The sequence below is a fragment of the Protomyctophum bolini genome, assembly GCF_963924005.1.
Source record: "Protomyctophum bolini genome assembly, chromosome: 15".
NCBI lineage: Eukaryota > Metazoa > Chordata > Actinopteri > Myctophiformes > Myctophidae > Protomyctophum > Protomyctophum bolini.
The window spans coordinates 33,308,232-33,335,731 of record NC_137876.1 but is presented as its reverse complement, the minus strand read 5'-3'; the positions used below and the strand labels follow the sequence as shown (position 1 = coordinate 33,335,731).

Below are 27,500 nucleotides of genomic sequence, written 5' to 3'. Positions count from 1 at the left end.
ACTCCATTAAGAGCATTTAAATGTATTTTTTGTGACTCTCGACAACCCTTCCCCCACTGTAAAAAGTTTCGGGTTGCTCTTCTACCGTACTGTAGCTGTGTGTCGAAAGGATTTTGAAATCATGGCCTTATTTCTGTCCGGTCCTCACATGGCACCATCCAGGGTGGTTCAATAAAGGAGAGAACACACCAATATGGAATAGCAAATGTTTATTGGAAAGATTTTGGCAGCAGTTTAGCAAAATGGCAAAGGCAAAATTATGGCCGAGCATTATTTTGGGGATTAGACTCCAAATGCATTTATTGAATAAGATTAGCTTTTAATAGGGAGAACCCCCCATTGGAGCATTGGAGTCTAGACGCTGGTGGTGGCAGCTGAGCAGATGACCCTCCTTCCTTCTCAACACTAGATGGAAAGGTGGTGTCGGGGATGGAGGTGGGTTGCTTGTTGCAGACTGAAAGGAGAATGGAGAGGTGTCAGAGGCAGAGATATTTAAAGGCGGAGTCGAATTACCCGATTGGCTGCTGCAGATTGCTAGGATTTGAGAACAGATAATGATGGCCGAATGAATGCGTTGGTTAAGATCTTCCTTATTGAACCTACGCTAAAAGCTACATTTTATACTCAAATGCACGCCGTCTTGTGCACCGGAAATAACTGATCTACAAGCTGTCTCAGCGCTGTTGTAAGCTTGTAGATCAGCTATTTTCTCTGCACAATAAGACGACGCGCAACCAAGTATAATTCTCTACTCTGTCCCATTCCTGTTGCCCCATGCACTGGGCCATTGTGTGTGTTAAATGCATAAATTAACACTGAGCATTTCACACTAATATTGTGGAATTATACTCACAAATGAGAATTACAATCAGAATAGTGATTCTGATATGTTTGCATAAACCGGGCGTGTTGCCAGGGGAAAATGAAAATTTATGTTCTTTCTACAGTTTACAAATCAAGTACAATTACTCTGGATATTCCTTTAGGCACAGCCATTACTTATGGTCCTGATATATGTTTCTATACAGTATCCCATTAACACAGGATAGTGAGCTCAGTGGACCACAAAAATGCAATGTTTCGATTCTGTCTGGAAGCCATCCCAGCCTACAGCTTCCTGTCTATAGAGGACAGAAGTCCTGACGTCACTCCTTCATCCCTATTTTTCTATATGGAGAATAACATTGGGTTTCTTAAAAGCGTCTCATAAAAGCATCCAAAAATAAACAAACGATCTCTGCGATATTGTCAGAGGGGTGGTTTGTATCATTTACGATAGTCAGTCACTCTTATTTGATACAGTCTGTTTCTAGCGAAGATTTAACTAATTTGGCGGCAGTAACATTAGTGTTACCGAGTACTAGACGAATAACAGTTTAAGTCCACACTAATTATCCATAATGTATAAATGATGGATAAGGCGTCAGGCCAACTAGGCCTTTTCGTGGAGGGGTCAGAATAAAATTTGGACTTAAACTGTTATTCGTCTATAGTACTAAACCGCAGGGATCATTTGTTCATTTTCGGAACAGACTTATTCTACGGTGGGAGGGGTGCCTGAGTGAAGTTTCTGCCCACCATCATGGACACTTGGGTACCATTCCTCCATGGAGAGTCTGGCTCGGCCGGGCGCAGCAGCGAACACAATTTGCCACGTTCACGGGTTGGGAAGCCAGCAGGGGAGGGCGATCTCCGTCGATGCACCAGCGAGTTTACCAGGTTGGGCGCCTCCGTCTCGGCATGCAGGGAGCGGAGCTGGGAGGGATAGCATGTTCCTTCACCTTCACACATGCTACTTACGCCCTCCCGCTGAAACTCCTCACTGTCAGGTTGAAAAGAAGCATCTGGTGACTCCATGTGTATCAAAAGAGACATGTGGTTGTCTACACCCTCCACAGACCAAACAGTAGGGGTTGGCAATGACAGGGACCATACAGATACAGTATGAGGGGAATTGGCAAAGACTAAATTTGGGAGGGGAAAAAAGTTAAGAAAAGACAAAAAAACAAGCAGTTGATGGAAACTATAATAATAAGTAATGTACAGTACTGTACAGTGGGACTGAATGGAGGAATGAATTTAAATGTTATAGCACTTGCGAAACTTGATTTCTTTAGAAAAGACTGGTTGAAAAATGGCTACAGTTATCGATAACGTGAGTGAAGATTGACCAATTAGATTTAATGCTTTAACAATAATTCCGTAGCCCATAATGCACACATGTTTTAAACATGTTGGTCCATATTGCAGAAAACATTTGATTGCCCAAAATATACAGTGTCTCTGAACTATATTCTATAACTTCTTGCTCACTTGATCTGTAGGCTCTGTGATATATTTTTCATAAGACAGGGGCCTATATGTCCTTGGAAGGGATACTGTTTACTATTCTGCACTGCATGCACTGTTTTGTGCGGTGCTATATTGTATACCATGGCTCCCCGTTACAAGTACATCATTTAATGTTTTGTCACGGGGGCAGCACCTGTTTGATAAATCTGTACCTGTTTTCTCAGCGTATCTCAGCGTCTGCTTGTCAGCCCCCCTTTGACTCCTTTTGCCAAGCATCACAAGTAGTGAAGGGCACTTAGAAATAATAGGCACAAAAATAACCGACACAGCCAGACACAAGACATCTGACAGAGACGAGACTGGGGCCGCGCATGTCTGCCTCCAACATGAAGAATGGTTTCCTGAACTGTCTCCATGAGGGAATGCATGCTGTGTGTGAGCACCACTGCAGGTGCTGTCCCTTATAGATTGTGAAAAATGATTTTTCCGTGCATATGCATTGGCCTGTTCTCTGTCTTTTGATTTCCTACGCGCTCTAGTGGGACAAATTATCGGCCATGATAAATGTGGCCAGTACAGTGTGATGTCATTTCTTTGGGCAAACGCCAAAGTCAAAAGCCGTAGGTTACAGATGGCTACATCTACTTTTGTAGATGGTTACATAATGCAGAAAATAACATATTGAATGTAACTTTCGATATGTTCTTTTATTTTATTTTATTCAACTTTTCCTCAATTTTTTCTCAACTTTGTCCCCTCGAATATTACCCTTTTCCCCCCTTTCCTTCCTTCCTTCATTCCTTCCTTTCTTCCTTCCTTCCTTCCTTCCTTCCTTCCTTCCTTCCTTCCTTCCTTCCTTCCTTCCTTCCTTCCTTCCGTTCGTTCGTTCGTTCTTTCTTTCTTTCTTTCTTTCTTAACTTTTTTCTCATTCCATCTGTCTTTGTATAGTTCCTCTGCCACCTTCTCCTCTCCTCTCCCCAACTCCATCTCCATATTGGTTTGCAGTGGTGAGCTTTGTAACAGGGATTTTGCCATCATGCTCAGATCAATGGAACATGACAGGGGGGCTTTTTGGCCAGGTATTTATAGTCTCCCACTCGCTTCGGCCTTTCTCACACACAGAGACTCTTCATCATTAGGAGCAAATCAAATCGCTCTGTCGTGTGTGTGTGTGTGTGTGTGTGTGTGTGTGTGTGTGTGTGTGTGTGTGTGTGTGTGTGTGTGTGTGTGTGTGTGTGTGTGTGTGCTCGCGCGCACGTGCACACAAGTATGTGCTTGTGCGTGTAAGCCAGTCAGAGAAAGTGGAAAATAATGTCAGTCTCTCACTTGCTTCTCCCATCTCTCTAAGGCCCCAATGAGCATGCGCCAAGCTGCACACATTTGTGTATTATGTGTGTGCGTTCATGCCTCTATGTGGTCACCTAGAATGACACAAGGACGGCATCTTAACATTTTATGACATGGCGCCCTGCACTCAGTGCACTGAGCGCTCTGCCCTCTGTTTCTGCTCAGTCAAGGCTCAGAAAGGCAAAGCCCAACCAGTGATGCTGAGCTGAATAAGCACAGTATTCCTGTGTACTCCCTTAAAAAAAGAATTCCAAGCATATTAACAGTTAAGCAGATCAAGATTAAATGTGCGCATTAAAATTTCCAGAACTTGTTGGCAATTAATTGCTGCTGGGAACAGTTTTTGGGGAAAGATAGCTGGAAAGAATGGTGTAAGAAAGGAATCAGTCAGCTAAACTCTATTTTTAAACCACAGCGTGCTCATTGGTTGGGTGGCTGGTTTCACTTGCTTTCATTGGTTGAATACACATGAAAGACTTCTTCTTGTGCACAGGCACTTGCACACATTAGTGAGTCGCGAGCACCAAACCACACACCCCATCCCCCGTACATTCACATGTGCGCGTGCAGAAAATCGACACAGATGTGACACATATGGATTGCAAGCATAACGGCACGTATACAACAACCAGACATGGATGCGCACACATGCATAATGGAATCTGGATGCACATGCACGCATATTAATGCAATACACAGTGCACACATGTGCTAATAGTTGTGTACGTGTGCACAGTACTATAAACATACCCTCACATGCTGTATGCTCATGCACATACACACATTGTAGACTCCATCACTGGCTTTGGCACACATGTTTTCCAATTAACATCCCAATCCCCAAGCTGCAACATACAGTGCAGAATCTAACAATAAATTCACCCCAACCCGCCGCCCCCCGTCATATGCGCGCGCGCACACACACACACACACACACACACACACACACACACACACACACACACACACACACACACACACACACATGTGTGTCCGTGTGCGTGTGTGCTAAGAGGCATTCACTCTCTTTTTCTCTTTTCCTCTCTTCTCCTCTCCATCTGCCCTTCATCCCACCCACCCTTCACTGCCTTAAAAGAAAATACTTTTAAGACTTAAGGATCTTAACACTTTTTTGGGTGGCTTAGGGGTGTTATGGGGCTGTGTTTGCGCGTGCGTGCATGCGTTTAGGGGTTTGGTTGTGTGTGTGTGTGTGTGTGTGTGTGTGTGTGTGTGTGTGTGTGTGTGTGTGTGTGTGTGTGTGTGTGTGTGTGTGTGTGTGTGTGTGTGTGTGTGTGTGTGTGTGTGTGTGTGTGTGTGTGTGTGTGTGTGTGTGTGTGTGTGTGTGTGTGTGTGTGTGTGTGTGTGTGTGTGTGTGTGTGTGTGTGTTTCTGTGTGTCGTTTGAGGTTTGTGAGATGTTGAGCCTTTAAGGTTTAGACTTTTGAGGGATCGAGACGCGGAAAAGGAGGAAGGATAGAGGCAAGGAGAAATAGTAATATATACAATATATGTGTATTGTGCGTGTATGTTGTGTTTTTGTTAGTCTGTGTTTGTGCGTGCATGCGTGTGTGTGTGTTGTATTCTTTGTGTGTGGGTGCACGCGTGTGGGTGCACGCGTGTGGGTGCACGCGCATGTGTGTGCACGCGTGTGGGTGCACGCGTGTGTGTGCATGCATGTGTGTGCATGCATGTGTGTGTACGCGTGTGCATGTGTGCATGTGAAGCAATGCCAGCCGAGAAACAGCAGCGCTAGCAGTGCTTAATTAATCAACATCAAAAGGCAGCATTAAATATGAATGGGGCCCGCAGCAACAGTTTGGGTAAAGTGAATTATTCAGGCGCGGAGCTTTACCCCGCCGCCCAACATTCTATAAGTAAAATCTTGATTTTTTTTCCTCCTTCCTGTGCCCCCATTTAGTCGTCGCAGGAACCAAGCCTTCAAAGTTAGCGTCTGCGGATCAATGCTTGCTCCAGCAAGGGAATTTTAGGCAAACAACTCTCCACCCCACTTTGTGGAGTAGTTCCCCTTCCCATTAAACAGAATGTCATTACTCTCACTGGTGACCACTGTTACGGGCCCTTAGTTCCAAATTAGGGCTCTATTGCCTTTTTCCAATTAATTGAATTGAAGGAAGTGGTTTTCAATTAAATGGAGAAACTTGAAGAACTTAGAGATGAGGGGATCTTTAAGGCTAAACGAAAATCCATTCACTTCTCGATTATTTAATTTAAATTTCAATATCTACTGCCCCATCGGAGTGAATTAAAAGCTGGAATTACACACTTTTTTTAATCTTTTTTTTAATCATTTTCCTCTTTGGGAGTTAACTATACAATTTTTGTCTGCATGCAGTTTCTGTCCATTGTGATAATGGATGGCTTTTGATCAATATTGCTATAGCTATTACCAAAGTCCCTTGTCCTGCATTTGTGCTGCATCTGTTGATTATAGTTATTTAACAAATTGTGAAATAGCCCTGAATAGGCACGTTGCAACTCACAGTTCTCAAACTGCTAGCTGTCAAACAATTCTGCATGGCATCTGGCAGGTACGTGAAATGGAGACAAAATTCTTAATTTTCATTTTCAAACAATTCCTCTTGGGGGTGGGGCAACAGTACTGTTGCATGAAATTAATTCAGTAAAAAGTCAGACCTCTTCAATGGCTTGTTTTTCTGTATGTATCTCTGGTGAACACAGATGCCATGGCTGGTCAGACTGCTGCTATTTGTAGAGCAACAGCCATTGAGCCATAAACCCTCTCATCCATCCAGAAGCAGTCTGCTTTAGTCTTCGCCCCCCGAGTGGTGAAAAATAAAACTTCTGGGAACTCAGATTAGCTTTAGTCTGGCCTTACTTCCTGGAACCATGCTTCCCAAAGCACTTTTTTTTGGCCATGCATTTATGATGTTGTCATTAAGTTGGACATGAACAATTTACAATTTAGGCATTTAGCAGACGCTCTTGATCCAGAGCGACTTACATTTAAGCAAAAACAAAAGCATGGCATGCATTTAAGCAAAAACAAAAAGCATGGCATACATCACATATATCAAAAGTAGTTATCATGAATCATGTATAAACTAAGAACGTAACAGTGGAGTATCTATGTCAACTATACATACTATACTATATTATATAGTATACAATATGTACATGTGTAAAGTGCTATGAGTATGACTACATAAAATGCAATTCTAGTGCTGTCTACGTAACAAGCTATAAGTCTGTCTAAAATAACAATGCTAACCTATAAGTCTACTATCTAAGTCTACATAAAGGGCTAGGCCAAGCCAAAGAAAACCCATCCACTAATCACATCATCTTAGTAGTAGTATGGCTTCCTGAAGGAGAGGAAGTACTGTTGGACAGATCACATTTTCCTACCGCTTTGTTCCCAGAACCATATTACAAGGTTATTTAGAAAGGGGCCGTATCGGCATGCATTCAAAACACTCATTTTAAGTTGACAAGCCAATAAAATAAAAAAGAATAAATATAAACACTGCCGTATGAGTCACATTTCCCGACAGTGAGAATGTACTTTCTGATGGTTCAAAACAATGGGGTAGTCATGGCAAAGAGCTTTTTGAGGGAGGCTGTGTTGCCATGCATTTCAACACTGACAGATATACAGCATTGCCATTAGCATACAGCACATTTCCATTATTAGCTTGATGGACAGGCCAGCCACAGTAGGCCTACTTCCTTGGAGCATGGACTCACTTTTAGCGCCACTGGCCAAAGGAGGGTTTTGTACCTTGTTAGCACATATTTGTGACCCTGTCTGTCATTGTATTGAGTGGCAAGGCAAATCCCCACAGCTGTACTAATCACATTTTATTACTTCATGGATTCCCTTGCTGGTTCCATGGTCCAGAAAATATAATTGGAGATGATTTTATCAGCAAATGTGACACTGCCCATCATTTTAAGGTGATCGCATTTTGCAATAGACTTAAATTTCTTATTTCCCTCCACAGTCCATATATTTCAGGTGTTGTATTTGGAGATTTTATTTGTGCATGACTGCATGTTATACAAGTTAACAACTATAAGGATTGCATAATAAAACAAGTATTCATTAAGCCAATGTTTTTTTTCTCAAGGCACACCAATGGGCAAGTCAAAATTTCAAGGCACACCTGTATTCATAGTTCATACCAAATTTAGTAGCTCACAACGTCACATCACAAGAGCTTGTAGAGGTGCTATATAAAAAAAAGTAGAAGATTTGAATAAAGGTTGAATAAATAAATAAATAAACGACGCGTCTAGGTGGTGCATTTTAGATACACTTTGTATGTACACTATATGCACATTTGGAATTATTTATGAAAGCTGCAAAGCCGATGTTCACATTTCTTAGTTGTTTTTTTAAATAGTTTTTAATTTAATTGTTTTATTTTCAATAATGTGAATTTACAGCAGCCATTTTGGAAATAAGTTAACTCATCCTACTTCCGGGCCTCTTCCGACTTCCTTCATATACTAGGTGTTACCGATGGTACTAAATAAGGCTCTGTTCCATTTAGTGTACAGTGGTTCAAGGACCCCCATATTTTAACCCATTCTGACCGGGCACCCATTTTGGTGTTGGCATCATGTTATGCTTTACCTATTGAAAAATAGCAGATCTACAAGCTCATATCGCGCCACCGAGTGGCGCGATACGAGCTTGTAGGTCTGCTATTTTTTGACAAATCGAAGAACGACTGACATTTTTTTAATCTGATCTCAGGTCAGAATGGGTTAATCAGACCAGTGTGTGTCCAGTGGAAACCTCGTATGAATCTGATCTCAGGTCAGAATGGGTTAACTGGTCCATTCGGTTCCATTCGTACACTCTCAGAGTTACACACAGGGCCATTGGGAACCCATTCAAGGACACTTTGAGACCCACTGGTGTAGCATGAGTGTTTCCAGCGAGCCAACATGCACAATAGCCTGTTAGTATCGTGTTCACACCTGTGAACATGAAGGGGTGTACAGTATATAAGAAGATGTTGTATTATTGCTGGAAGACACTCTTGAAGAAGGTCCAGTGCCCAGTGGGACCTAAACGTCTGTCAATTTGAATAAAAACTGATGCCGCTGAGCAAGAGCAGTGTGCGGGATCTTTGTTCATGAAACATGTGCGAATATCTCCTTTGCATAGGTTGAAAGTGGCTCAAATTAAAATGTGATATTTCTAGGCTATAGAATTAGTTGGGGAATGAGTGCACACGAAAAAGTACTGATACAATACATTTAAAATGAAAATAATACATACATGTGCATGCACAGACACACAGACACACACAGTTTGTGTGCAAGGGTGGCTGTACGTGTGCTGTGGTTAAAGTGCAATCAGAGAGTTCTACCTCCCCATGAGCTGGTCTCTGAGGACACAGTTTGGGTGAAACAAAAAAGAAAGCAAAGAAAAAACGCCATCTGGAACAGTCTGGGTCTGTGTCTGTCTACGGCGTGTGTGTCTATGGAGTGTGTGTCTACGGCGTGTATGTCTACGGCATGTGTGTCTACGGCGTGTGTGTCTATACGGTGTGTGTGTGTGTGTGTGTGTGTGTGTGTGTGTGTGTGCGCGCGTGTGTGTACGTATGTGCATGCGTGTGCGTGCATGTTCTCGGCAGACTACAGTCTGATTTAGCTTTTCCTGAGCATAAAACTGAAAAACCTTTCTTGTGTACAGTATGTGTGTGCGCACATGCACATGTTCTCACTTGTGTGTATGTATGAATGCATGCGTGGATGTGGAGTGCATGCATGCTCTGTCCCACCGTCACACTTGTGCTGTGTGTGTGTGTGTGTGTGTGTGTGTGTGTGTGTGTGTGTGTGTGTGTGTGTGACGTGTGTGTGTGTGTGTGTGTGTGTGTGTGTGTGTGTGTGTGTGTGTACATGTGTGTGTGAGACATGCACACTACATAGGCGCGTGCACTGTGCCAGCCCATGTGTATGCGGTTAAATTAAGGCTGGAAGGCAGAGTGTGTGTGTGTGTGTGCATTTTCCTCTTTCTCCCTCAGTGGAATGCCTATTTCTAGATCGGACTTTAGGGTCAAGGTTTGGCCACCGGTGGAGAAAAGCTGTGTTCTCGTTTAAGAGGGGAAAAAAAGCCACTTTCTTACAAAGAGAGAAGCACCAACACACATCATCCTTTCAAAGCCTTAACCCATGCCATGCCTCATAACTCCTGCTCGCTGAAAGGCCGCCTGGGGGCCTATGAACGACAGCACTCATGGTGCTGTGGTGCAAAGTAAACAGTAGCATCAAATCCCAACACGCTAACTGCTTTCAGCCGAAATGACAGGGAATGTCCATTCCAATACAATCCATTACAATAATAAACATTTATAAACCTTTTCATGATTATAATATTGGAACTGTATATTAAACACATTTGGGAAGCAAACTGTCATCGCTGGAGGCAGTGCCTGACATTCTGTTATAGTAACTGTCAAATCATTAAAGTCTATTTTCTCACTATATATATATTTTTTTTAATCTGGGAAGACACGCTTTCCGTTGTTGCAGTCCCAATGCTGCTAATTGGATGTTGAAGAAGATCTCTCCAGCTGTGACAAAGTGTTTCACCAGAATTAAATAAGACTTCATATGCATGGGTTATTAGCTGGCCATATGGAGCACATAGCCCTAGGGCCGTGGATCATCAGATATCATGTGCCGATAAATTAGCATTTAATCTCGTTAATCACAATTGGAGTATGTGACAATATCATTATTATATATCAGCTCAGCCAACACACTTTGTCAGCCACAGGCCACAGTGGCCGATGGAGTGTAAAAAAATCGAATGCTAATTTAATTATTTCACCTGCCAAGTGTTATTTTGGAGCTGGTGGTATATAGACAAACTAACCAGCCACAGTGATCATTTACAAGGCTTGGCTGGCAGCTGGTGTTAATTTGACACTCTGCTTGTGATGCTGTGTGGCACAAATAATGTTTATACAAGAGGTCCCAAGAGGTGGCATAATCTTGTTAAAACTGTGGAAGGGCCTAAAACCCATGTTACAAAAAATTATAAATAAAAAATGTGGGTATTGACATACCCACATTATGAAGTCCTGCCAAGTGATCGTTTGTGAAGAACATTTTTTTTCAATGGGAGTCACATGGTTTGACCAAACATTTTTGTTTGATGAGGGGGGAGCAATCAGCAATCAGCAATCAAACGCAAATGTTTGATCAAACCATGTGACTCCCATTGGAAAAGCATTGTGGTGGCCCAAAAAAACTACCAAACATTGCTTGATTGGTGTTTAGTTTGTGTGAATGAGGCCTTAGGATTCTTTTACAATAAATCACATCCTATAATTTTACTTTAGTAATTTAGATGGTACTGCTTTGTAAATGGTGTATTTATATAGCACCTTTATACCCCTGAGCCACTGTCTGCTCTACCCACCAGTTAGTCTTGTACTAAAGGAGCTTAGCACATCTCCTGTAATACATTAATCAATATCAGTATCGGTCCGATACTGGCCAAAAACTCTGGATTTGATATGGGGAAAAGTCAAGGTTATACTCCAATAGATCCCATGACGAATCTAGTCTGATGTATCTGATGAGTTAGTATATCAATCAGTGAATCACACAATTAAGTGGCAATTAAGCATAACGAGCTGGGAGGGAACACATCAATGTAGCAAGTAAAAACTGACGTTGAAACAGTTTATGTATAAAATTATGAATAATTATTGTATCCAAATTATTTGTCAAGTGTTATTCTTTAAAAGGGCCACAGGTGTTGGGCAAGCCTTTTGACAAGGGGCCTTTGGGCATCGGTGGCAAAAAGGCAGGTGCAGCTCCCCCCAGTCCTCTGCATGTGCCTGAGCTCCCCCCAGTCCTCTGCATGTGCCTGAGCTCCCCCCAGTCCTCTGCATGTGCCTGAGCCACACATGCATTCATCCATTTGTAACTTGTAGAGTGTACAAAAGTTCTGTGGCTCAAGACACTTTACATAAAGAACAGAGACCGTTTTAACCAACAATGACTCATTCGGCGACAGCAGCAAGGAAAAACTCTTCTTTAACAAGAAGAAACCTTGAGCAGAACCTGGGTGGAGGTGTTCATCAACGTTATTGTTGTGGGCTATTGCTACTGGAGCCCACAACAATATAATTCAGTTACAGTTATAACATTAACAATAATAACAACTATAATAACACTCAGGATTCTTCTGCTGTACAACCTCTGCCTCTGCCCACGATGCAGCTCTGTAGAGATGCGGATAACAATCTGTACAGAGATGACAATGGATCGTATTAACGAGGTACGAGTTCCTCCCCAACAGCGTATCACAATGGTGTTAGCCATATGCCAAGGCCATCGCAAACGTCAACCACTGCCCAATTATTTCACAGAGGAAATATTCTGAAACAGCATCTGCCGCGAGACGCAGACGTCCAGAGTGGTAACGCAAAAATCATTATGTGATTAGCCCAACGTGTTGATCTTGCCCTCAGGGAGACAAACAGCGTGAAACAAACAGAGAAGAGCGGCAGAGGAAAGAAAGTTGACATTATATTTTGCAATTTACTTTGACCGCACTGTGTGAAAATCTACAGAACGGAGAGCTCTGAGAAAGAACAAAGTGTTCCATCACTATAGCGAAAGTAGCTTAGGGCCATTTTGAAGTTGTAACCAAGGCTCACTAATGTTTATGGATTTGTGTGTAGCTTATTTGTGTCTGTGTGCCTGTGTGTGTATGTACTGAATCTGTGTGTACGTCAATAAGTGTGCATGTGCGCGTGTCCGTGTGTATCATTGACATAATGCCTTCAGAAAGAGAGAGAGAGACACAAAGAGAGTGAGAGAAATGGAGAAAGTGAGAGAGAATCACCCAGAGAGAGGCTGCAAATCTCTGAGGAGTTGTTTTTGGTCATGGTGCTCGAGCACTCTGATTAATGCTCATAGAGACTCACCAGATGGAGAGACGGAGAGAGAGAGGGAGAGAGAGAGCTGGGAAGATGGCGGGAGAGAGAGAGAGAGAGAGAGAAAATTTGGTAGAGCACAATTTGGGGAGATGCGAGCGCAGGCGAGGAAGATAATGGGAGAGAGAGCGACTAAGTAGGGGAGAGAGAGAGAGAGCATTAGAAACAGAGAGAGATAGAAGATGGTAGGGGTATGGGTAGGTGACAGCACTGGTTAAGATGGTGATGATGATGATGATGAGGTGTGTGTGTGTGTGTGTGTGTGTGTGTGTGTGTGTGTGTGTGTGTGTGTGTGTGTGTGTGTGTGTGTGTGTGTGTGTGTGTGTGTGTGTGTGTGTGTGTGTGTGTGTGTGTGTGTGTGTGTGTGTGTGTGTGTGTGTGTGTGCGCGCAAGTGTGCAAGTGTGAGAAAGAGAGATAGAAACAGTGAGGTGTGAGAGAGAGAGAGTGTAGTGAGAGTGCTAGGAGTAAAATGTCACTCAGTGAGAAAACTTGTATCTCCATTTTTTCATAAATGAATGGCATTTTATACTATGTCATATAGTGTTTAGTACATTCGTGATAAATAAACAATGTGTGCCGATTTGCGTGATGTTCGGACTAAATCTCTAGGAGTACTAGCCAAAAAATGTGTTTTGCAAAAAGCGTCCTGCTGTATTGGAATTAAGCTTAGCGAAGGAAAGAAGGAAGGAAGGGAGTAAGGAAGGAAGGGAGGAAGGAAGGAAGGAAGGAAGGAAGGAAGGATGGAAGGATGGAAGGAAGGAAGGAAGGAAGGAAGGATGGAAGGATGGAAGGATGGAAGGATGGAAGGGAGGGAAGGGAGGGAAGGGCAGAGACAGACAGAAGAAGATAAAGAGGAGGGTGGTTGTAAGGAGGGGTGGAGGTTAGGAGATGTCAGCCAGTATTGACCTTCACTCCATCTAGAACCAGAACCACGCAGAACATTCTGCACATATGGCTCAGTTTAATGTGCCGTGACATGTGTGTGTGTGTGTGTGTGTGTGTGTGTGTGTGTGTGTGTGTGTGTGTGTGTGTGTGTGTGTGTGTGTGTGTGTGTGCGCGTGCGTGCGTGCGTGCGTGTGGTGGTGGTGGTGGGGGGGGGGGGTCGGGGTCTGTTTGTATGCGTGACTGCATGTGTATACCTTTGACTCTGTTTTTAATATAACATAAGTGACAGACATATGCATGCCTTGTGCACGGACGTGCAGAACCTTTCTTTTTTTACATGTTTGTGTATTGGCACATTCCCCCTGTGTGTGTGTGTGTGTGTGTGTGTGTGTGTGTGTGTGTGTGTGTGTGTGTGTGTGTGTGTGTGTGTGTGTGTGTGTGTGTGTGTGTGTGTGTGTGTGTGTGTGTGTGTGTGTGTGCGCGTGCGTGTCTGTGTGTGTGTGTGTGTGTGTGTGTGTGTGTGTGTGTGTGTGTGTGTGTGTGTACGTACACATGCTAGTGTGTGTATCTTAATTGGACTCCATTCAAGTGTTTAATTACTCATTAGAGATGCTGCAAAGCAATCTATACAGCAGCTCTCTCCAGTTTCTGCCTCTGCCCTCTGCCTCTTCCAACCCGCTAGAGGCTCCAACGCTTTGACCCAAACCACATGGATTAGTTCTCCTCGTCAATCTACATCAACCGATGCATATTAGAGGGGGATCTTTGCCCAGAGGCTGGATGGAATGCTACAGTAGTATAGGGAGTCAGTTAACCAGACGGAATGTCCCTCAGTCGGTCGGTCGGTTGGGGAGCTGGTTTGGTTTTCAAACATTTTGTGCTCAGGGCACAAAACGTCGGTAGGTCAAAATCTCAAGGCACACCTATGTATAATACAGTATGCATGTACAGTATGCATGTATAGTTCCCACCCTCTTGCATATAATGGCATGCCCAAATTAGGGACACCATGTTGAAAGTGATTAAAATGTTGTTTGTTAGGGTATAGATTTCAATTTGCCTCTGTATTTGGGAAATGAGTGCAAACAAAGTATTGATGCAGTGAGTTAAACAACAATTCATTACTTTTGGTATAGTCATATAGTTGTATAGACTCCAAAAGCACACCTGTACTTGTCTCACGGCACACCAGTATGTATTGGCACGCCATTTGGGAACCACTCATTTAGACCAATTATTTTGTTAGATTGCTACTTGTTTGCTGAGATTGTCATTCGGTAAGACAATCGGTTATTTAGTTGCATACTTTAGTTGCATACTTGGTCAGTGAGTCAGTCAGGTAGTCAGTAAGGTGGGCACTGGGCACTTGTTCATTTTGTCAAACCGCTATCGCATCATTCGGCAGTCAGTCAGCCGGTTGGTCAGCAAAACAGCCCGTCAGTCACTGAGTTAGGCCGTCCATCACTCAGCCTTTCTGTCACCATTTTAGACGATCAATCTTTCGGTCTCACACTCAACCTGGCAGTTTTTCAGTATGTCACTCAGGCAGGCACTTAACTTAATCTCTGCTGAGGGCGTGTTTGGATGGATTAAATGAATAGTCACAGACGTGATCGGACGCACCCTTAATGTTATAATGCCATCCAGCATCGCAAATATTATATTTACCATTTCTTGGCTCGTGTAGTGACGTCATTCAATATTTTCCTTCCGTCCAGACTATCTTTAGCGACGATCTTTAGCAGCGTTTTTCTCAGAATTGAAACTCAGATTGAGATGATCATACAAAACATCCATGTTTTCGGAGCTCAGTAAAAAATCCCTGCGACCTCGCGATGCCGTTTTAGCGCTTCTGACGAAAACGAAAGTCTTTAGAGAGTGCCCCAGAAACGATTGATTATTACTTCATAAGATCAGCTGGTAGCTATTAAAGTAAAGGCTCTTGGCCTGGGCCGTGGCTCAGCGGTCCAGGCACCTTGGCTGGCAATCTAGTCTGACAGTGTGCCGCGGGTTCGACTCCCAATGGCGACGGTCTTCACTGCATGTCTCTCCCCATTTCCTGTCAGCCTACTGTCTGTCCCTCCATAAAAAGGCGAAAGCCACAAAAAATGAAAAGTTAAAGGCTCTTATGAATGGTGGTCTATATATGCGGTGGTCTATATATACCCTAACCCTTATGAATGGTGGTCTATATATGTGTGTCAAGCTGTGGCTTTTTGGGACATTAAACATCGGCGGGGAACAAGTTAAATGGTTAATCAGTCTGTCGGTCAAGCATTAGCCTAAGGTGATGACAGTAAGCTCTTAGATCAGTTGTAATTAAGGAGGTCAGGCAAGTTTTCTCCCATTAATTCCTTAATCAACTAAAACAAAAGGCAAATTAGGAACAACATTTGTTCCTAATTTGGTGCACTGCAATAACACACCGCTGAGAAAAGCTCTGACTTCCTCCTCAGTCGCAGCACAGTGCTTTCCTGCAGATATGTCACACGTCCAATTTTACCGTCAGCGTAATTGACTGAAGGCAGTGTCTGCATGCCAGCTGTGGTGGAGAAGTATTCACTGTGAGACCAAGACAAGCCATTAAAATTGCATGGTAAAATGTCAGAGACCCATGGGCGTCAGTGGAGAAAGCCCAAGCTGGTTTTGCCCCTGTCTCCTCATACACTGACTATCTGACACTGCAGACATTGAATACTTCGTCAGGCTACGGACAGAAAGACCTGTGGTGTTTTTTCCCACAGTTCCTCCCCTTGACTAGCCTGATAGATTCATATTGGTGTGTCTGGACCGCGGCCATCCATCGCCTCTGCTTCGCTCAGGGCCAGACCTTGTCAATACAGATAGCACTCCTCGGCTGTTTGTACTGCCTGTTCTGCCAAAGTCTCTGCAGCGTCTTAGTGAATGTCCCCCTCCGAAAACATGGAGACTGATAGAGTAGGCATATCCACTCTGCCTGTCAGCATGTCAACTTGTCAGATGGCTCTGTGCGCGTGCCTGTGTGTGTGTGTGTGTGCGTGCATGGATGCATGCATGCGCGTACCGCCTGCGTGCTCGCCTGCGTGTCTACGTGCATGCCTGATCCTCTTGTCTTGTCTTGTCTGTCTTGACTGACTAAGTCTGCCCATCATTCAGCGTTGGCATTCTGTCTGGGTGTCTTGTCATTCTGCGTGGTGTGTGTGTGTGTGTGTGTGTGTGTGTGTGTGTGTGTGTGTGTGTGTGCGTGCGTGCGTGCGTGCGTGCGTGCGTGCGTGCGTGCGTGCGTGCGTGCGCGCGTGCGCGCGTGTGGGGGTGATTTTTTTTAGATTCTCTTACAGTAGCTGCCACTAAGATTAGGTTCTTGTTAAGGTTTTTTCACAGCTTTAGTGTGCATGTACAGTGTGTGTGTGTGCATGAAAGCTTGCGTGTGCGTGTGTGTTTGTGTATGTGCATAAAGTATTTGCTTGCTAGTTCAGTATGTAACATCTACACAGAAACATGTGTCCGTGTGTACAGGCATGCCTATAGCGGTGTGTAGTACAGTGTTGGTTGAATTGACATTGGCAGTAGATAATCCGCGGGAGGCCGTGTTGCCCGTCTGGATGGAATACATAATAAGCAGTTAGAAGAGCTGAATGTCACCTCCATGATCTATGGGCCACATTATTCACACTGACACATCCGCCACTCGTCAAAACAACTCTGCTTAAAGTGTGTGTCACGCATGCATGCATGCACGCATGCACAAAAACACACATGCACACACACACACACACACACACACACGCACACACACACACACACACACACACACACACACACACACACACACACACACACACACACACACACACGTTTGTGTACACTGCAAAATAATAAAGACTTTATTAATTGAAGTTTTAAATGATTGTGCGTGCACATTTGCAGTATGTTTGGGTGTGTTTTTAGAGGTTCCAACCACACAGTGAAATCCTGAGTATTTTATTGAGCTCTCAGACTGAAATGAACACCCAGGACGTTGCAGACAGTGCATTCTTATTTGACTCATGGTGTTACATTTATACAACATGAGATAATCTACATTCTACACTTTTTAAACACCTTCTTTGTTTCAATGCATTTTCTGCACTAATCGCGTTAGCACACGGCACCAGTGTCTGCAGGGGCCTCTGTGGGCGGCGTGTTTGCTTTGCCCCACAAAAGCACACACACACACACACACACACACACACACACACACACACACACACACACACACGTAGTGAAACGAACCCTGTGTTAATTTCACTCCAGAGAGCGGTACAGGTCCATTCCTTTACGTTTGTGTACGCTACAAATGGATAAATGAACACTGAGGATTTTACTGTGTAAATGAGCGCCAGGAGCGACCACGCGGGAGTCTGAGGCGACAGCCTGAGAATGCAAGATCACACTGAGAGAAAGGGGAGGAGGAGGAGGGGGTTATATTAAATATTCAATGATACAGTAGAACGAAAGGACGGGGGCAGAGGGATATAGGTGAAAGAATACTAAAGTCTGATTTATACTTGGTCAAACAACAAAAATAGCAGATCTACAAGCTCACAAAGCATGATCGCTAACGGGAGGATTTACGCAAAGACTGGACAGGTGTTGACCCTTATCGTTGAGCTCCCGTACATTTCATCTCAGCTCCCCTAAAGAATAAATATCATTATTTTATTTTGTACTGTTTGCTTCTTGCCCAGGTGCACAAATTGGAGGGACGGCCTGATTTGGCATCTGTATTGTATGCATTGCCTGACGATGGAAAACGGTTCCAGAGAGTGGAATGTTCTGGTCATTATTTTTTGCCTCAGGTTTTTCTTCTTACTTCCTTCACAGGTGTTGCCAATGAATGATGTCAGCCAACATGTGCAATATCAGGACCCTGACTCTGTTTGACCAGAATGGAACACTATTTTAGTAGGCCTATAATCCCACTACCAGAATCAGAGAGGCAACGTTACGTGGCTGTGTGGGTCAGCTCATCACGGGCTGACCAGCACTTCATCACTTGTCTGTATTGTACAGTTAATATAAAACCCCAAGATTCAGGCACATTTCAGCCACCTCTTTTGACCATTAGGCCCACTCTACGCAACGCCATCAAACAGCGATGCGCACCTATGGTAACATCATTCTACAGGCCACATGTTTTTTGGGGGGGGGGGGTTTGCCACTAGACTTGAGTTCTAGTTAGTATCACCAGTTAAGGAAGTAAGAAGCAAGTAATGCCCAATTTCATACCAGTATGGCTGCCTTGCATAGAGCCGTTTGCAAAGTGATGCAAACAGCATGCCATTTTCGAACAAAATAAAGTGCCCCTCGGGGCACAGGTCTCCACCAGGGCAGGTGAGGTTGTGGCCTCCTGGTGGCACTATAATAGGCCAATGTGAAAAGGGTGCCATTTCTTGTTGCGCCTTGGATGGCAATTGGATGATTTGAGGCATTTTGTTCCAAAAATCTGTTTTGCAAAAATCCACCTGTTGGTGACGCTATAACAGGCCAATGTGAAAAGGGTTGGATATATTCCTCAGCCTAGTAGAAAAGTCTGTGAAAGATTTCACATAAATTGCATGCTGCAATCTAGAGTAATATCAAAATATGTGTTTTACAAAAGTCGGCCTCCTGGTGGCGCTATAACAGGCCGTTCTGGAAAACTTGGGGCAGAGGTTCATCGTTGGCATCCAGGGAGTGTGTGGGAGTAGAGATTAGCTAGTAACAGACGGACAGACACACACACAGACAGACTCACACACGGACGCCGGACGGAGTGCAAAACATACTCAGTCTCTCCCCATGCCTTCGGCCTGGTGGAGACAACAACAACAACTATTAGTATTAGTATTAGTATTAGTATTAGTATTATTGTTTTTTAATAGAAATTGTGGTGTAGCGTACGTTCCTTGCAGACTGGACGTGTTTTTCGGGGGGTGGGCTGAGCCCATCATAAAGGTATCGTCCTCCTAGAATGTCCCCTGGACAATATGAGGGACATTAATGGTGTCAAAGAGACGGCTGCAAACCATGAAGACTGAGGGAGACAGAAAGAGAGAAAGGTTGAGACGCCTAGCCACAGAAAGCTCAGAGAGAGCCAGACAGACAAGGGAGAAAGAGACACGGATAGCGAGTGAGAACAGCAGGAAAAGGGAATAAGGAAGAGAAAGTGAGAAGACCCAGTGAAGCCCAAAGAGAGAGAAGGTATTGAGAGGTGTGAGACAATGGGGGGCTGAAAGAAAGGAGAATGACAGACAGAAGATAAAGCAGGAGTTTGTGAAAGCTGGGAGAAAAAATGCAAGAGATCTTAGAGAGAGAGAGAGAGAGAGAGAGAGAGAGAGAGAAATAGCAATTGAGATGGAGGGAGTGCAGGATTCTTTGATGTTCACTGGATGATCTGGCGTGACTGTTTATGAGTCAATTTTTACACTTTCAGAGTTAACTTAACACTCAGGATTGTGCTGTGTGAAACCTTTAATCAGATTCATGGATAGAGATTCAGTTTAGAATTCAATGTAGTGGCTCCCTGGCCTTGACACACGCACACGCGCGCACACACACACACACACACACACACACACACACACACACACACACACACACACACACACACACACACACACACACACACACACAGACACACACAAACACACACACACACACACACACACACACACACACACACACACACACACACACACACACACACACACACACACACACACACACACACACACACACACACACACAGACACACATACATACCTGCACATAATCAAACAGAGATTGACGCAATGACTCTCAATGATGCTCATCCTTGTTCTGTCTTCTCCCTACATTTAATTTCCATGTCATAGATTCTTATTCCCATTGTTCCAAGCGTCAGTACACAGTAGAATGATCGGTGTTAATTTATACATTTCTATCTCCGAGATTGTACAAATGTATTAAAATAAAATACATCTGTACACTAGTCTACAGAGTTAAATGAACACTGAGGAATTGACTGTGTGTGTGAGCCTGTTGCACTGAGACGAGTGCTGGCGAGCGGGGGTGTCGAGCCCTCTGGCTGCATCTGACTAACCTTCACAGACATAAGACTCAAAGATACCTTTTGAACCACTGAATAGAATCTATGAGGCATCGGAGAGAACAAAACACGGATCATATCTCATAGTTTTACGGATTGACAACAGAAAGAAATGCTTTCCACGAGAGGCACCACAAAAAAGTGGATGAAAAGACTAGAGAGACACTCCTGGAGGATTCAGAGGAAAACGAGATGCTGTTTTATAATATTGACTTGTTTTATTAAAATTAAACAGAGGCTAAAGGTATAGATTTCAGGGAAAGCTCAAAAGATTACCTAGAGATACAGAGCTGCCCCGTAAATCCTCGAGGCGATTTGAAATTGAGCTCAGACTTTTCCTTGTGTTGACGAACGCAGAAAGTTGTTGCCATCTCGTGAATCGAGTTTCATCAGCCGAAGAAATCCAAAACAGATCAGACAGTAGAGACACCAGAATTGTTTGTAGTAGTACACCACCACGTCCAAAGTTTGAAATAAAAATATATCTGATGAAATGCATTCACCATACATTTGTGAACGTATGTTATTTTCCATAAAGTTCCTAATTCTTATCACAATATGGGGATTTGGAACTGTATGGAAAAATGCATTAGTTAAGTATTTCATCAGATATTCATTTTATTTCAAACTTTTGATATGGTGCACTGCTAACTGCTAAACCAATGTCTTATGTGCTACCATAAATGCCACCAACAGTAAGCAGGCTACCTAAAACAGACCATAAAAACGATTTTCTAATGCATGTTATAAATATGGATATTTTATCATTCTGAAGTGTGATATAACACATTTTTCTTGTATTACATCGCACAAAGACAGAAATGTACCGTTGAAGTTATCACACTTCAAACGTATAAAAGATTCACATTGATACCCTGCATTTGCGAATCCTTTTCATGGTCTGTTTTAGACAGCCTGCTTACTGTCGTTGGCAGTACCAGTTACCAGTTAGCACAGAATAAATTGTAGCAGTTGAAATAATCACAGCACACTATTTGCAAGTCAATTTACTCTAATCTTTACTTGACACTGTTTGAATTGTCCTGCTGTGGTAAACACCACAGCAGGTTAAATCAAACAGCAGGAATAAAGGAGGTTCTAAAAGCAGATCATAGCCTGCCAGAACATGTTCAGAATATAATGTTATGCTTTTATAGGTGTTGCACACTTAAGCCATATACTTCCTTATACAACATATCGTAGCTTATAGCAAAAATAGTTAATAGCTACAATATGACCCAAAATAATTTCTATAGGCCTAATACTTTTTAAAAATAAAACAAAAAAACGCTTAAAGAATAAGGGGCTTTTGTGATTTTCTGAAGTTTGTCTGCGTTTACTGTGACCTATTTTAACAGCAATATGCAAATTCCCTCAGAGGGATTAAGTTGGTGTGTCTTATGATAGCTACTAATTTACACAAAATGCATACACAAACACACTCACACACACACATACAAACTCTGTGCAACAAAGGCATGAGTCTAAGTGCTTTCTTGTGTCTTTCTGGGTCAGTGGAGACGGTGGGTTTAATTCTAAATGACACACATTCGGAGAAAATGGAGGATTGAGCGCATACAGACACAGGCGCACAGACGGGAGCGCACATGTACAGTTGTACACTCACACATACATTCACGATCACACAAGCACACACACGCACGCACAGGCGCATGCACACGCACACACAAACAAATATTTACCTTATAAACCACACAAGGGTTGTGTTCAAATCTTTTGCACACACACACACACACACACACACACCTTTAAAAAACACACAAGGGATGTGTTAACACACAAACACACACATACACACAGAATTCCCTCACACCCAGGCATATTAAGAATGTAGACAGAGATAGGCCTACCTGAGCAGCGTTCAGGTTTCCCTAATAGGACCTCATGTGTCTTGGCAAACTGGTCCTGTCGTAGATTAAGCATCCTCAGTCAGAGACCTACTTTACACATCTATCCTTGCACGCACACGCACACGCACACACACACACACACACACACACACACACACACACACACACACACACACACACACACACACACACACACACACCTTTAACCACTTGAACATTTGTTGACTGGTGTCCCCCAGGGCTCTATCCATGTCCCAATCCCCTAGCTATTCCCTCTACACACAAATCTATTTGCCGAAAATGTCATGCCATGTTGCGCTGCATTGTGACACATTGTGTAGCTGAATGATTGCCTAAATGCCCAGAATAGGGATGCTAGGGTTGATGTGGTTACTTAATGCTCCGACTAGCTCATCTAACAATGTTTAGAAATGTTACAGTGCTGAAGAATCAATATACATGTTTGTCTCAGATGGAAAACTATTGAGATGAAAGACAGAAAAACTCCACCTCCATCTGCTCTTCTCCCAGATGGCACCAACACTTCTCAACCCTTTATTTTTTTTTCTCTCTCTCTCTCTCATTTTATTTTTGTCCTCTTATTCCCATTCTGTGCATATCTCACACTCTTCTCGCTTCTCACACTCTGTATTCTCTCTTTCTCGTTTTGTTCCACAGGCCCTCTCTCCCCCCGTCCTATTCTTAATGCATTTATCTTCTCATTATATGCAATCCCTCCTCTCTTTCCCCCTTTCACTTTGCGTCTTATCCTCTCTCCTTCATTCTCGACAACTTCTTTAATTCCTTTTGTCTTTTTATTCTGTGAACCCCACCCCCACTCCTTTCTCTATTTCTCTTGCTCTCTCCTGCCTCTCTCCACCTCCCCACCACTCCTCCTTAGTTGTTAATCAGAGGTGATTGGGAGCAGAGAGAGCCGGAGAGGAGCTCCCAGGTGGATCAATGCCTCTAAATGATCTGTTCGAGGATCCCGTTAGAACGCGCGAAACTAGCTCTGATAGGGCGCCGGAGCATGAAGTCGCTCATTTCATATCTAACTCACTTCCTGATTCACCCGCTGGGAGAGAGACAGGGCCCACCGCGAAAGGGATAATTCGTCCTGAAGCTAAATACTCCACTAACCAAGGTGCTTAGACCAAAATGACTTTATCGCCGGCAATCAATTACTGCCAAGCTGAGGCGGTGGAAATGATGAATGGCTTTAAGAAAGCTCCATCCCAAACCCCAAGTGGTGAGGTATAGGAGACGCTGAGATTGCCGTACAACCGGCTTTGTTTATCGTTTATTTGTCATTATAGAAACAATTAATTTTGTCTCAAATTCTCTAAATGAGCGATAAGAGCATTGACACTATGTTGCTGTGAATTATTGGATTTATTTCGGGGCAGTGTCATTTACATATTCTATAGCTGATGAATAGTTTGTATGTCCTCTGAGGTATGTACAGATCCTTCCTGAGGTGCCTCCCTGAAACCAATCCAGTACTGTTGTGATTGTTAGGAGTATTTTTAGTCTAGAGAATGATCAATGCAACAAAATATGGATGGTAAGAATTGACCTGTTGGCAGTTTAAGGAGGTAATACAATCAGTGCTATATTGTAGTGTAATCTCAGAATGTGGCTTCAAAACCAAGCACCCCGAAAGAGGGCATGCCTTTGACGGCGCACGTTAAAAATAAACCTATAGACACTGTGCTTAGTACAGAAGAGGGTGCAGCCATCTTGCATGCACCAAAACAAGGTTTTGGCTCTCGGGCAAATGCTCTTGTTTTACATCACATCTGTCGGGCAAAGCTGAGTGGGAAACAACGCTGGGGACACACCAATTACTCAAAATGCAAGAGATCAGGTCAGGACCTCTATCGTAAGCCGCAAACATAGAAACAATATAAAAGTGTGGCTTGTTTTTGTCTTTCAGTTTCTGGCACGGGGAGTACAGGGTGGCGGTGAGCATCAATGACTACCTGGACATCTACTGTCCCTTCTACGAGGGTCCCCCGTCCCACGGGCGCATGGAGCGCTACATTCTCTTCATGGTGAATCAAGAGGGCTACACCTCCTGCCAGCACAGGATGCGCGGCTTCAAGCGCTGGGAGTGCAACCGTCCGACGGGCCCCGACGGGGCCCTGCGCTTCTCCGAGAAGTTTCAGCTCTTCACTCCTTTCTCCCTGGGCTTTGAGTTCAGGCCCGGACACGAGTACTACTACATCTGTAAGTAAAGTGTGGAATATTGTTTCTTTATAAAGAATATAGAGTAACTCATAGCCTACTCGTATTGTTTGTTGAATGAATTAATTATGTTATGCACAATTAGAGACTATTTTCTTCCACAGCTAATTCACTTTTTAAATTGCATTAAAGACAGTCCATAACACGCAGGCAGCCGAAAGCAAAGGAAAATAAAAGCTTGGGTATACCGAGGCTAGGCAGTGTGCAGGCTGCATGCTCTTTCAGCAGACCTTATGTAGACCTACAGGGGCTCACTGTCCTTTTTACTGAAAGTAATTAATCTGGTCAGTTTAAAGTTTAAAAAGATGAAAGGAAGACAAAATACATCATTATAGGCTTGGTGCAGCATGGATTTATATAAGATTTAGACCTTAAACATTTTATTTAGTTATAAACATATATTCCTGTTGCATAATAGTAAAGATCGTACTGTAATATATCACTATGCTTCGACTATATAGTGGAGAATAAGAGTATAAATGGAGCCATTTTTACACTCAACTTTACACTAAATTAATGCATCCATATGCTGGACAGATAAGCTCCACATGTGTGTAGCATGCGTTTGTGTGTGTGTGTGTGTGTGTGTGTGTGTGTGTGTGTGTGTGTGTGTGTGTGTGTGTGTGTGTGTGTGTGTGTGTGTGTGTGTGTGTGTGTGTGTGTGTGTGTGTGTGTGTGTGTGTGTGTGTGTGTGTGTGTGTGTGCGCGTGCGTGCGTGGGTGCTTTTGTGCATTTGTGCCTTTGCGTGTGGCTTTGTTTGTGTGTCCGCCCCTGCTCAATATGCAGGTGCAAACGATATTTAAATATGCAATCAAGAAAACTTGATTGAGAACGCACACAAATACAATCGCCCATCCCTTCGTACACAGTACACACCAATACCTTCCATCTCTCTCTCTCTCTCTCTCTCACTCTCTCCCTCCCTCCCTCCCCCTCTCTTTCTGCCATTGTCTTTATTACTCTATCCATCTCTCTCTAACTCTGTCTAGATTTTAAGTGGTGTGCTCAGCAAAGTGTTGAAAATGTCACCAGGCAGGCGTAGTTTGTAATCATTTTTATATTAGCCATATTGATGTTTCTCCTCACTTCAACAAGTGATATATTAGTACTACAGACAGGCCTTTCCCCCCGAGACAGATTATCTCAACAGCTTTAAATTAAAAAATAAAAAGATCTTCAGCACACTTAGAATATTATTCAGAAGTTCTATTTGACCTTAGTTTTAATGTACTTGGTGGTTCCTGATGGGTGAGACGTATTACATCAAGGCACTTTAGATGGTGCTGGGTAAGTTAATCACAGAAGTATGCTAATTAAATTGCAGGTGAATGATACCAAGGCAAAAAAGGATTGACACTAATATGGTACCATACCCTGGGATGCGCGCACACCCTAACTATGTGCAGACTTGGGACTATGACAGTGACTACACTACTTCCATAGCCTGTGGCAAAATATATATATATTTTTTAAATAAAATCAGTTTAAATTTGACAACATTTCATCTTCTTCAGTCCCTGTATATGCAATTTATAATCGATTGGCCAACCTACAGAGGAGACAAATCTATGAGAACGGCTACCTAACTGTATAAATGTCCCCTTCCGACCGTCACCAAAACAACTGAACCAGCCAGCAACAACCAAGAAAACCAAGGCATGACTAGAGACTATGGAACCATGAACACGACAAGAGCTTCATTAGCCCATGGCAAAAATGCTTGTACGGTGAACCGCTTAGACTTGGGAAAAGTTCCAAATCGGCTTAGTCAGTCCCTGCATATATGCCTAATGGTCAATGGACAATTGGACATGTAACATTTCAGATCAATTGGCCAACCCCCAGAGGACAAAAAAGGATGAGAATGAGCAGAGTTTACAAATTTGGAGCAAACATAAAAAATCATCTTCACCAGTCCTGTGACAAAAAGCTTAGCCCTATACCGTAAGAAGCTTAAATTTGAAGTGAGAAATCAAGCTTCCTCCGCCCCTACGTATTCCAATGGACAATGCCACGGGTAATTTCAGCCAATTTACTGAGGAGAAAAGGATTAGAATGGATGAGGACAGACTGAGAGTCTTAATTGAGTGACAGAGTTAACAGATATTGAAGGACCATCGTTGTCAGTCCCTGTCTGGGAAGTGGGAACATCAGCTCTGTGCAGTCCTTGCACATGACAATGAGGAATACCCATTTATAGACTGACGACAGAGAGACAGACAAACGGAAGGATTCATTTTATTTTAACTTTGCACCTATTCAATAGCTGTATGGGAAATAAGGAGTCATGGGCCCTATCTTGCGCCACCCTTATGGCCTTATCCCTAAACTTATTTTCCATTTTTTTACTATTTTGAAAATCAAAAGCCGATCTACATGTACACATTGTGAGCTTGTAGATCAGCTATTTGAACTAATTTAGGGATAAGGTTTAAGGGGTGGCGCAAGATATAGTCCATTGTCTCCGCCAGGCCAGACTGCCTGCCTGTCTGTCTTATATTACTCCTACACACACACATGGCACTCAGTTTACACACATTTGCACTCAAAGGACTATAATGGAAATAAGCTCTCAAGCTTGGAGTTTTGTCCTTTTTACAGATAATGTACAAATATATAGTCATGTATGCTTTTTGTCAATAACATTGATGAAATCATTCAAAAGAAATTATTTAAAACAAGCAAATGTCTTACATGTCCTTTCCCACTCGTTCTACAGCGTGCGTATGCATATACGCAACATTGACTTTCAAACACTTGACTGTCATTGTCTTACCTTTCTGGTGCTAATGTTGTCCTACTGTATGTGGGCGGGTGGCAG

The 27,500-nt window shown here is 43.2% G+C and overlaps 1 protein-coding gene across 1 annotated transcript in view; it reads left to right on the top strand.

Moving 5' to 3' along the window:
• Positions 1-27,500, top strand: part of efna2a (ephrin-A2a) — an 87,088-nt gene that overhangs the window by 49,291 nt on the left and 10,297 nt on the right. The window contains exon 2 of the mRNA XM_080783922.1: positions 24,369-24,661. Coding sequence (XP_080640048.1) covers positions 24,369-24,661 — 293 coding nt within the window. The remainder of the gene's footprint in view (positions 1-24,368; positions 24,662-27,500) is intronic.